Genomic DNA, 11,755 nt, shown 5'->3' on the forward strand with positions numbered 1-11,755 from the left:
TCACCCAGGTAGTGAGCACAGCACCCAACAGTTAGCTCTTCAGTCTTGGTCCCTCCCTCCTCCCCACCCCAGTGGTCCTCAGGGTCTACTGTTGCCATCTTTATGCCCACGAGTAGCCAGTGTTTAGCTCTCACTTTTAAGTGAAAATGTGCAGTGTTTGGTTTCTGTTCCTGCTTTAATTCACTGACGATATCGGCCTCCAGCTGTATCCACATTGCTGAAAAGGACGTGGTTCTGTTCTTTTTTATGTCTGCATAGGATTTTATGGTGTCGATGTACCATAGTTTCTTTATCCAATTCACCGGTGATGGGCACCTCTGTTAGTTCCTTGTCTTTGCTATTGTGAACCACCTCGCACAAGTTAGGTGCTGAATAAATGTTTTGGGGATGAGTGAGTGAAGGTTCTTGGAGGTCTCTTACAGGTACGAGCCTGGAACTTTCTTGGCTTGAAACCCTTACTCTTCTCTTCCCCGCTCCAGAATCATAAATCATAGCCTGATAGAGCAAGAAGAGACCATTGATAACACCTAATTGGACCCCCTTGTTTCACAAATGGGGACACTGAGGCCCAGAGAGCAGAAGGCCCAGAGAGCTTACCTGTAGCACAAGATGGCCTGGGCTGGCTTTTCTGGCCCAGCTGCCTCCTGTGAATATCCCGAAGACTAACCTCGTCCCGGCATCCTGGGGCTCCAGGGCTGTGGCAGCCCAGCCCTCCCTAATACCATGCCCCTTGACTCTGCAGCTCTTCATCGGGTTTGGCTTCCCCTACGAGGGCCCCGCCCCCCTGGAGGCCATCGCCAACGGCTGCATCTTCCTGCAGTCCCGCTTCAGCCCGCCCCACAGCTCCCTCAACCACGAGTTCTTCCGAGGCAAGCCCACCTCCAGAGAGGTGAGTGGAACGCACCCTGGTCCCCAATCAGGAGGGGCTGGGACAGAGACCCCTGCAGGTCCTGGAAGAGGCAGATGAGATGTAGGGCAAAGGGAGAGAGGGGACAGTTGGATGGGGCGCCTTCCTTTGTCCCTGCCCCGTTGGCAGGCGCAGGGGGCAGCTGCGTGCGGTCTCTGCCCTGGCCAGGTGTTCTCCCAGCATCCCTATGCGGAGAACTTCATCGGCAAGCCCCACGTGTGGACAGTCGACTACAACAACTCAGAGGAGTTTGAAGCAGCCATCAAGGCCATCATGACAACTCAGGTGAGAGCAGCCATATACAGTCAGGACCACCACTAGCCCACACTGATTATCTTCACTCTGATTAGAAAACGGTGCCTCTCTGGGTGAATTCAGGCCTGGATTGGCAAACGTGTCCGTCCCTCCCCTGGTCAGACACAGCCCTGAGCCATGGCATGTGGATTGGAGAGTGGAATGGGGGCCCCACGTATCTACTCAGGTGTGATGAGTGGGGAATGCCTTCGTGCAGTGAGCAACCTGCACAACCTTCCATGGCAGCCCTGGATCTTGAATTGTTTGTGGAGCACTTTTGAGGGCCAGGTGCTAAGGGAATGTTTTCACGATGAATGTGCGGAGGTTCTTTAAACACTGCTGCAGGTGTGGGTTTGTAGCCTACCCACAGCACATTTCGAAATGTAATGTGCACACAGACCATCTGTTAAATGCAGGTTCTGACTCAGCAAGTCTGGGTGGGACTAAGCTCCTGCCTTTCTAGGACAGGGGTGGTGCTGATGGTGCTGCCCTGGGGCAACGCTTTGAGTAGTGAGCGTGGGTGCTGGTGTGTGTAGGTGCACGTGTGTGGGTTGGGCGAGAGGAGGAGGGGCTGTGCCTGATGCTTATCTCCATGGCAGGCTCCTTGGTGGCTTTTGATCGTTCCTTGTGCTTGGCTGGCTGCTTCACTCTGGGGAGGCTCCGATCTGGTGAACGAGAGACCTTCCTCTCACTGTGGTCCTCCCGGATCCCCTTCTTACTGTAGTTCAGATAACAGGCTGAGCAAAAACAATCACTCCAGGCCAGGTGCAGTGGCTCATGCCTGTAATCCAGCACTTTTGGAGGCCAAGCAGGTGGATCGTTTGAGGCCAGGAGTTTGAGGCCAGCCTGGCCAACATGGCAGGTTTCTCAGGGCCATGGACTGCCTCAGGTTGGATTCCTCCAGGAAGTATCATGAAAAGAGGGATTTCAGCAGTAGTTTATTTTGGAAGCAACCCCAGGAAGCAGGCACTGAGGTGCCAGGTGAGTCAGGATGTGTATCAGCAGGTGGCATCTGGAGCTTGTCACCACGGGGCCTCTGGGAGATGAGGTGGGTCACATTCCAGAGCTGTCCTGAATGAGCAGAAGGCTAGGGTAGGTATCCTCCTCCTCCCATCTGTCCGTGGCTGAGGGCGGCGCCTGGGATGCCAATTCCTGACACTTTTGTGCTGCACACAGATGGGCTCAGCAGGCCAGAGAGCCCTGGGGTGGAGTCACAGGTGACTGAGGGTGGGGTGCCAGCATCCGTGCTGCATGCAGGGAGAGGCTGTGTGACCTGGCAATCTTGGGTCCTAGCAAAGCACCGGCCTAGACAGAGTGGGGAGGGTAGGGGATAAAAAGCTCCCTTGCCAGCTCTCAACCCAGTGTTGTCCCTGTCCTGGCTGGTGGCTTCAGTTCTGGCAAGACCTTGTAGAGCAAAAACAAATTGAGGCCAGGCACAATGGCTCACACCTGTAATCCCCGCACTTTGGGAGGCTGAAGTGGGTGGATCACTTGAGGCTGGGAGTTCAAGACCAGCCTGGCCAACTTGGTGAAACTCCATCCCTACTAAAAATTAAAAAATAATAATAATAAAATTAGCTAGGCATGGTTGGCCTGTGATCCCAACTACTCAGGAGGCTAAGGCAGGAGAATCACGTGAATCAGGAGTTGGAGGTTACAGTGAGCCAAGATGGTGCCACCACACTCCAGCCTGGAACAGATCAAGACTCCGTCTCAAAAAATTAAAAACAAAAACAAAAACAGATAGGAACTTGGCCCCCTGGCCACGCCCTAAGAAGGAGGCCAGGTGTTTGGCACCAGTTTACAGGATTAAATGGGGCTAGAAGCACCAGTGCCAGGAAGGAGGCCTTAGGGAGCTCAGCGCATAGAAAAGAAGAGTGAAGGGGGCTAACAGGTTAATTTCACTGCTGGAAACTGACCAATCCCAGCCCACTGCATGGGGACGCTGGCAGCAAGGCACACAGCTAGGGAAGGGGGCTCCTCCCACCCCAGTCTCCTCCGGCTCCTTCTCCCCACTTCTCCACCCACCTCCCTCTGCTCTCCTCCCTCCTCCCTGCCTTACAAAGCAGTCCTCCAAGGCTTCTCCTGCAGAGGGGCTGGGGAGGGGGACAGCATGCACCTTTCCAATGTGGGGAGCAGGGTTTGGCCCAACCTCCAAGACGCGTTGAATGAGTGAGACACTCCACCCTGTGGTTCCCCTGAGAGGACCAGAAACCAGAGTCGGGGGAGGGCTGTGTGCGTGAAGGTGCTGGGATAGTCTCTGGTATTTCTGGTTGGACGCACAAGAAATTGGTAACCCGGGGAAGGACTGATTGTCTGGGGTGGAAGGACACTTCCTTTTCACTGCTTTCCTGTTTGATTTTTCTTTTTACATGAACATCTATTTAATTTTGTCAATTAGTTAATTAAAAAATAACAATTATAAAAGGATTAAGGAACCAAGGTATTGCAAATCCGACCAGCTGAGACTTGTGCTGTGCCTCAAACCAACTGAGGCCCCTCTGCCCTCAGGCCCCTCCCTTCTGTGGGCCCCACCCCTCCTCATAACAGTTCACTCCTTCTTAGCTCACAGCAGCTCAAAAACATTCATGTGCCCGGGCCGGGCGCTGTGGCTCATGCCTATAATCCCAGGACTTTGGGAGGCTGAGGTGGGCGGATCATGAAGTCAGGAGTTTGAGACCATCCTGGCCAAAATGGTGAAACCCTGTCTCTACTAAAAATACAAAAATGAGCTGGGCATGGTGGCAGGTGCCTGTAATCCCAGCTACTCAGGAGGCTGAGGCAGGAGAGTCACTTGAACCAGGAAGTTGCAGGTTGCAGTGAGCCGAGTGGCACTACTGCACTCCAGCCTGGCAACAGAGCAGGACTTCGCCTCAAAGAAAGAATTCATGTGCCCAAGAGTCACCTGGGGGAGGGTCTTAAATGCAGATTCTCGAGCCCATCCCACCCCTTCCCATTTAACAGGACCCAGCTTCACCTGGAAATCTGCAGTTTAAACAAGAACTCTGAGTAATTCTAATAATTCTATTTTTTATTTATTTTAATTTTCTTTTTATATTATTTGAATAGAGGTGGAAGGGGGGTTCTCACTTTGTTGCTCAGGCTGGTCTTGAACTCCTGGGCACAAGCAATCCTTCTGTCTCGGCTTCCAAAAGTGCTGTGATTACAAGCATGAGCCTCCGGGCCCAGCCTAATATTTCTATTTTAGAAAACAGATTTAGGGACAGCTGGTGAAGGTTGATAGCAAATGAGGGCCGCCATCAGGGGGAGTGGCGTGTTCTGCAAGTCACATGGCCTTTTACAGGGCGAGGGAGGGAGGAGAGCCCAGGAGGGGGAGTAAGAGGTGAGGAGAGGAGGTGGGGAGAGCGAGGCCTGACCCAGCCCAGCCGCCCCGACCTGACAGCCCAGCGCCCCGTCTACGTCTCTGCACCTCCCCGGATTTGCCTGTGGGCATCTCTGGTTCCAGAGCAAGGCCATTCAAGGTGATGCCAATGCCTCCCTGCTGTCAGTCCCGCGGCCAGCAGTTCCCAGGCAGCACCAGCACCTGTCACTCTGTCAAGACTGATTAGGGGCGCACACCTGTAATTAGACCTAATGGGGGTAATTTCCAGGCCAGGCAGGCTGGTTCCTCAGGCAGGAGATACGTGGCAGGCAGAACATCGTCCCTGGCTGTGAGCGTTCGCTTCACACGGGGACCTTTGAATTACCTTGTGACAAGGGCTTCAGACACAGGAGCGAGAGTAACTCAGATTTGCTGTCACGGAGCGGGGAGGCGGTGTTCGGAGGGGAAAACTCTTCCCTGGGGAGTTTTATTTATAACCTTGGGAGTGAAGCCTTGTCCCCGCAAGACCCCCAGCGGCGTGTGGGGCTCAGAGGCTTTCGGGACTTTGTCATGAGTGTCTGGGGGACCGGCTGGGGCAGCAGCCAGGGGCTGCTTGGGCCATCGGCTCGGGAACGAGGGCAGGTCGGGACAGGGCTGTGCAGAGCACGGGGCTCGAAGGCCGAGCTGAGGATGGGAATTGCGGATTCTCTGGGACTTCGAAGTTGCCCCAGTGTGAAGAATACCCATGCAGAGTGCCGGGGGAAGTCAGCGCTGGGGGAAGTTCCGACTTCAAGGGTATCAGTGGCGGCTGCTTCCCCGGGACCCTTGAGTGTCCTGATGTCCCCTTGGCCAGAGGCCCCAGGACAGGTCTCCTGAGAAGTGGGTACACTGGAAGCAGGACCAAGTGTGGTACAATTGGACTTTCTCGTACTACGCAGTTCTGATGAGGAAGAAAGGAGGCGGTTGCAGGCTTGAACCAAACGGTTAGATTTTACCCGCTGGCTAAAGACAGGAAGGCGCCATCGTTGCTAAGAGGTGGGCTGGGCCAGGGCAGGTGCCACCAGGTGTGCTGGGTGGGGAGGTTGAAGGCTGAAACAGACCTTTCTCCGAGTCTGAGATGGCTCCTCGCCGGGTCCTTACTGCTGCCCCTGCTCGTCCAGGTCAGTGGTTTCCTCTACGGTGGCTCCGCACTGGGCCTGAGAAAGTTAATGGAACAAGAAGGGGTTGGTTAAGAAGTGGGGAGGAGGCGGGGGTGCCCCCTTACCCCTCTATCCCCTCTTCCCTCTGTTCCCCTGGCTTCCTGGACCCCAGCTACTTCGTGCATATGCCCACAGGGCAGGTTGCTACGTGACTATTAGATATTTATGTATTTATTTATTTTTGAGACAGAGTCTCACTCTGTTGCCAGGCTGGAGTGCAGTGGCACAGTCTCGGCTCCCTACAACCTCCGCTTCCCAGGATCCACCGATTCTCCTGCCTCAGCCTCCTAAGTAGCTGGGATTACAGGCACCTGCCACCATGCCTAGCAGATTTTTTTGTATTTTTAGTAGAGACAGGGTTTCACCATGTTGATCAGGCTGGTCTGGAACTCCTGACCTCAGGCGATCCGTCCACCTCCGCCTCCCAAAGTGCTAGGATTACAGGCATGAGCCACCATGCCCAGCCAACTATTAGATATTTAGACAGACAGCCTGTGGCCTCTGTTCGGAGATTTGTGCCTGGTGGGGGCAGGATACTTTACAAAAGTCATCGAATTTCTGAGGACTGGGGGATGCTCCTGTGTTCCTCTGTGTGAATGTCGCATGTCTTGGGCAGGATACAGGCAGAGCTGGGGTGCCTTTTCATTCATGGTTATTTCCTGAGCACCCACTGTATGCCACGCACTGTGCCAGGCACCGGGGATTCAATGTGAACAAGCCACAGTCCCCACCCTCAGCGGGTCTATGAGTTCATGAGCGAGATGAGGAATGAACAGGAGATGGTAACGCAGGGGCCATTCTGTGCTGGGGGAAGTCTGGGGTGCTGGAGCCATCAAGGGAAGTGGGTCTGTAACAGGAGTGGGGTGGAGCTCAGGGACAGCTCCCTGGAGTAGGTGATGCCTAAGAGGGTGGGTGGGCTGTGGGAAGAGGAGGTGTCATAGCCCAGGAGGGGACAGAGCGATGAGCTTTATGCTCAGTGGAGTCGGGACCAGGACCTGGGAGGGAGAGGGGAGGGATGAGGCTGGGCCTCGTGGGTCCTGAGCCTGAGTCCCTGAGGGCCTCTGGAGGGTGTGCCGGGGAACAGGGACTCTGAACTGGGTGGAAGCGCCAGGTGGATGGGGTGGTTGGCTCCCTAGGCATGGTACAGGATGTGAGAGCCCACCAGACCTGCACCCCCAATGCTATGTGTGGCAGGGCCCCCCGCAGCTGGGCCTCCTCCCACCCCGTGTGTCTGCGTCCCTCCCACAGGTAGACCCCTACCTACCCTACGAGTATACCTGCGAGGGGATGCTGGAGCGGATCCACGCCTACATCCAGCACCAGGTCGGTGAGCGCTCTCTCTGCCCCAGACCCCTCAGACCAGAGGAGGGGGCTGAGCGAGCTTCGTGATCTGCCCCGGGCCCTGCACTCTGAGACCCTCCTGCTCCCTGCTCCCTCCTCCAGCCTGTCCGGGCTCTTTTCCCAGAGATCCCTCAGGGCTGGAGACAGGCCGGACCATGGACGGGCGTGTTAAGCGCCCCTGCCCTGGGCCCAGCTCTAGAGCCCAGCTGCATGGCACTCACAAACACAAAGACTTTCATTCGTAGAAAACAGTGGTTCAAAAGTCTGGTAACTGATTGGGATTTGGTAACTGAATGGGAAGTGAAGATCCCCCGCCCACCCGCTAAGGATGACAGTGAGACTAAAATGGGAAGTGAAGATCTCTGCCCTGAGAAACCAGAGAAGAGCCCCACTATTTCAAAAGCTCGGCCACCCCTAGCCCCTGAGGGAGCATCCAGGCAGGCAGCTGTCCCAGGAGGACACTCCCTTCTCCTCCCATGGGTGCTCAGAGTGCCTGGAAGTCGTGGGTGAGGAGGAGGGCGTGCCCTATTCTGGCCCCTGCTGCATGCCCGTGGATCTAAGCCACCATGAGGGCTGCAGGTATCCCAGATGGAGCACGGCTCTGCAGGCTCTGGGTCTCCAGTCTCTACTAAAAATACACACACACACACACACACACACACACACACACACACCCCACACTAGCCAGGCATGGTGGCACACGCCTGTAGTCCCAGCTACTTGGGAGGCTGAGGCAGGAGAATCGCTTGACCCGGGAGGTGGTGGTTGCAGTGAGCCAAGATTGTGCCATTACACTCCGGCCTGGGTGACAGAGTGAGACTCTGACTCAAAAGAAAAAAAAAAAAAAAAAAAAAATTTCTGTGGGCGTGTGGCCTCTCCACCTTGTCCTTGGCCCCACCAATATTAGGAGCCTAGAGAGTCCGGTTCTCCCTTGTCCCTTTACAGATGGGAATACTGAGGCCCCCAGAAGGGAGGGCATGCTGAGGTCACGGGGTGAGGGTCCAAGGCCGTGGCCAGAACCCAGGACTGTACCCAGACAGCTGTGGCGGCATCCTGCAGGAAGCTCAGAAAAGCGTCCGTGGGGCCCTCCAGCCCCTGGAGTTGAATGCTGGAGGGAGACCTCACAGCCAGCCTGGGTCCCTGTCCCCATGGTGGGCAGGGCTCGTGGGCCCCAGGGTAGAAACCAGAGCCTGACCTGAGCATCAAGACAGCTCCAGGGCAGACAGGATGCAGAGAGCCCTGAATCCGAGTTTTGCTCTGCCGTCCAGCCCCGAAGCCCTGGGCAGGCGCTGTGACCTTTCAGCCTCCATTCTCCCTGTAAGTGATGTGGAGACACGAGTGTCCATTGGAAGTCAATGAAATAATGCAGGTAAAGCTACCTGGTATTCAGTAAGTGCCCATTAGTGGTGGCTGGTACTGTGGCTTGTACTGGCAGGGCTACACCTTCAGGTGCCCCCAGGTGTACCTGGCTGGCATTTCCCCACCTAACGCTGTTCCCCTCCTCGCAGGACTTCTGCACAGCTCCAGGCCCTGCCCCGCCAGGGGCCCATGCCCTGCAGAGCCCTTTTGTCCTGGCCCCAAATGCCACCCACCTCGAATGGGCTCAGAATGCCAGCTTGACCCCAGGGGCCTGGCCCCCTATGAACTCCCTGCGGGCCTGGCTGGCCGTGCCTGGGAGGGCCTGCACCGACACCTGCCTGGACCACGGGCTGATCTGCGAGCCCTCCTTCTTTCCCTTCCTCAACAGCCAGGACGCCTTCCTCAAGTGAGTGTGGGCCCCCACCCCCCAGCCCCCATCCTTGCTGGCCCAGCGGGCTCACTGTGAGCTCTCACACCCAGAACTGGCCCTCAGCCCTGCCAGCGGTGGGGGATTTAATGCCTTAAACTACAGGGGAGGCTCCTTCCAGTCCCTGCTCTCCTTCACCCACTCAGCCCCCCACCCCACCTATTTGGGCATTTGTCTAGCCCAGACCATGAAAGCTGTCCCGGGTGTAACAGTAGGGAGTGTAACACATCTCCTTACCCAGTCTGGGATGGGGATGGGCCAGAGAAGGGGAGCAGGGAGTGCTGGGCCCGGGGAGCCCCTACCCTGGCCCAGTCCTTCAGCCCAAGCAACCAACACTGAGTTCGGTGCGTGCCAGGCTGCAGGTGCCCTGTGACAGCACCGAGTCGGAGATGAACCACCTGTACCCAGCCTTCGCCCAGCCCGGCCAGGAGTGCTACCTGCAGAAGGAGTCCCTGCTCTTCAGCTGTGCCGGCTCCAACACCAAGTACCGCCGGCTCTGCCCCTGCCGTGACTTCCGCAAAGGCCAGGTGGCCTTGTGCCAGGGCTGTCTGTGAGGCCACCTCTGCCGCCCTGGCTGGCACCCACGGCTGGCTCTCCCCTGCCACAGGAGAGAGTGCCAGCAGGTCCTGGGCTCCGGCTGCTTGTCCTCCTCCCAGCTCCCCCAGGCCAGAGCTTCCTTCCTTCGCCTGGAAGTGTCCAGAGGAGAGCCGTGCCGAGGAATAGGAGGCGGCGGCACCCCGAGCCCCTGGGACCTCCCAGGCAGGCTCCTGGTTCTCTCCTGGGAACTCATAGCAGCATCAAGGCCAAGCAGATGTGGGGCTGCTCAGAGAGTCTGCATGGCCCAGGAACAGGTGGTCGAGGGCCCTTGCTTTGTGCAAGGCCGGATCTGGGCCAGGTGGAGAAGGGGGCCCAGTCATTTCTTGGGCCCAGGATGTGGCCTCTAGACTTGCAAGGGAGGGGAGCAGGGACTAGGCTGCCCCGTGGTCCCTGAAGGGTCCAAGGAGGGCCCCTCCCCATGGACCTAGATGGTACCTGCTCTGGGCAGGGGAAAAAGGGGCTTGCCCTCCTCCTGTGAGGGGAGCCAGGCACACAGGGCCCGCTGGCATTTGGGTTGTGGGTGCAGGGGCAGGGGGTGGGTGGAAGGCTAAGCCAAGGGGCCCCGTTTGTGCCTCCCCTTAGCCCCTTTCCTCCCGCCACCCTCCCTCTACACTTGGGGACCACAGTTGGGGGTGCAGGAACCACCCAGGCCCTGATTGAATTGTTTCTCTCTCTTGCTTGTTCCAACCCCTTTCACTCTGGGCTTCTCCCAAAACCCATCCTGGCATGACCTGCCACTCCAGACGGTGGATTTGTTCCAAAGCCTCAAGCCCTGCCCCTTCCAAGGGGAGGTTTCCACCCCAGCCTCAGAGAACAGGCTCTGGGACCCCCGCCCGGGGGTGGCCTTTGTGCACCAGGCACGCCCACAGATGCCGACTCCTTACCCGCCAGCATCTTTTGCAGACAAGGGCTTGGGATGGAGCCTCAGCCCCATGGCACGCCGTGCCTAGTTTCCAGTTGCCCTGTCTGCTTACCCAGGCAGCCCCTAACCCCACCCGTGTCAAGTCCTTGTCCCTACCTCCAGCCTCAAACCGCCTCCCGATCCAGCGGTCCTTCTCCGAGTGGCATGCCTGCCGCAGGATGCCCCCTTCCCCTCTCCGCATGGCCAGAGCCCCGCCTGCCTCAGCGGGTCAGGCCTTCAGAACACTGCCACCCACCCAGTTTTATAATCCTGCCCCCTCTCCCGGCAACCCCACCCACCAACCCAGGCCTGCTCCTCCACCCTTCCCAGGAGGCAGCCCCAGGACGCTTGAGAGTTGGTGGAGGGGCCAGGCTGGACACTTCCCACAGGAGTCCCCTGCAGACCCGGCTGGCCCCTGCAGCCGCAGAAACCATGATGGCAAGAAACTCATTGGTTCCCAAGGACTGACCTGTGGGGGAAAGCAATAGAGACACTCTTTTTCTCTTTTTTTAAAGATTTATTTCTTGAAATAATAAATATTTTATTGGGATGTGAGATGCAGAAGAGGAACTGTGCTGGTTCCTGTCTTTTCCTGCGGCATCCAGAGCTCGCCCAGGGTGGAGGGGCAGAGAGCTGGGGTCCTCAGGTTCTGTTCCATGTCACGTGGGGCACATGGGGTGCTCAGGTCTGCAGAGCTGGGCGCTGTCTGCTTCAGGCCACCCAAAAAGAAGTCCCTGCTGGTGGCAGAGACTAGGGTCATCTCCTGGCTGTTCCCGAGCTGTGGCTGCAGGCACCCTGACAAGCAGCGGCATACACAGTCATGTCCACCTTGGGCTGGCCTCTGCCCGCCTCCCGCTGGCTGTGACAGTGGCAGTGTGGGGTCAGAGAACACAAATCCATTTTGATAAGAGCCTGAGCCGGATAATGAGAAAATGAGCCAGTGTTTACCACCTCGGGCACTGGGCGGAGTTTGTCGCTTGCTTCAGTAGTCATTTGTGCACTCAGCTGCCCTAGCAGGTAAGTACTATTACGTGAATCTTCCCATGTTACATCAAGAGGCACAGAGTTGAAATAACTTTCCCAAGGTCGCACAGCTTGTAAGCAGGGAGGTGGAATTTTCTATAAAACGGGGATCACAGCCGGGCATGAAGGCTCACACCTGTAATCCCAGCACTTTGGGAGGCCGAGGCGGGCAGATCACGAGGTCAAGAGATCGAGACCATCCTGGCCAACACGGTGAACCACCGTCTCTACTAAAAATACAAAAAAATTAGCTGGGTGTGGTGGTGGATGCCTGTGGTCCCAGCTACCCGGGAGGCTGAGGCCAGAGAATGGCTTGAACCCAGGAGGCAGAGGTTGCAGTGAGCCGAGATCACTCTGCACTCCAGCCTGGCGACAGAGCGAGACT

General features: G+C 57.0%; 1 protein-coding gene across 2 annotated transcripts in view; it reads left to right on the plus strand.

Annotated features, from left to right (window-relative positions):
• MGAT5B (alpha-1,6-mannosylglycoprotein 6-beta-N-acetylglucosaminyltransferase B) overlaps positions 1–10,911 on the plus strand; it is an 84,066-nt gene extending 73,155 nt beyond the window's left edge. For both annotated transcript variants that reach the window (XM_074389005.1, XM_074389004.1), the window contains 5 exons: positions 743–889; positions 1,076–1,192; positions 6,971–7,045; positions 8,572–8,828; positions 9,205–10,911. In XM_074389005.1, coding sequence (XP_074245106.1) covers positions 743–889; positions 1,076–1,192; positions 6,971–7,045; positions 8,572–8,828; positions 9,205–9,403 — 795 coding nt within the window. In that variant the 3' untranslated portion in view covers positions 9,404–10,911. The remainder of the gene's footprint in view (positions 1–742; positions 890–1,075; positions 1,193–6,970; positions 7,046–8,571; positions 8,829–9,204) is intronic.
• Positions 10,912–11,755: the final 844 nt, after the last annotated feature.

The sequence above is a fragment of the Saimiri boliviensis genome, chromosome 17 (assembly GCF_048565385.1).
Source record: "Saimiri boliviensis isolate mSaiBol1 chromosome 17, mSaiBol1.pri, whole genome shotgun sequence".
In the NCBI taxonomy this organism is placed as follows: domain Eukaryota; kingdom Metazoa; phylum Chordata; class Mammalia; order Primates; family Cebidae; genus Saimiri; species Saimiri boliviensis.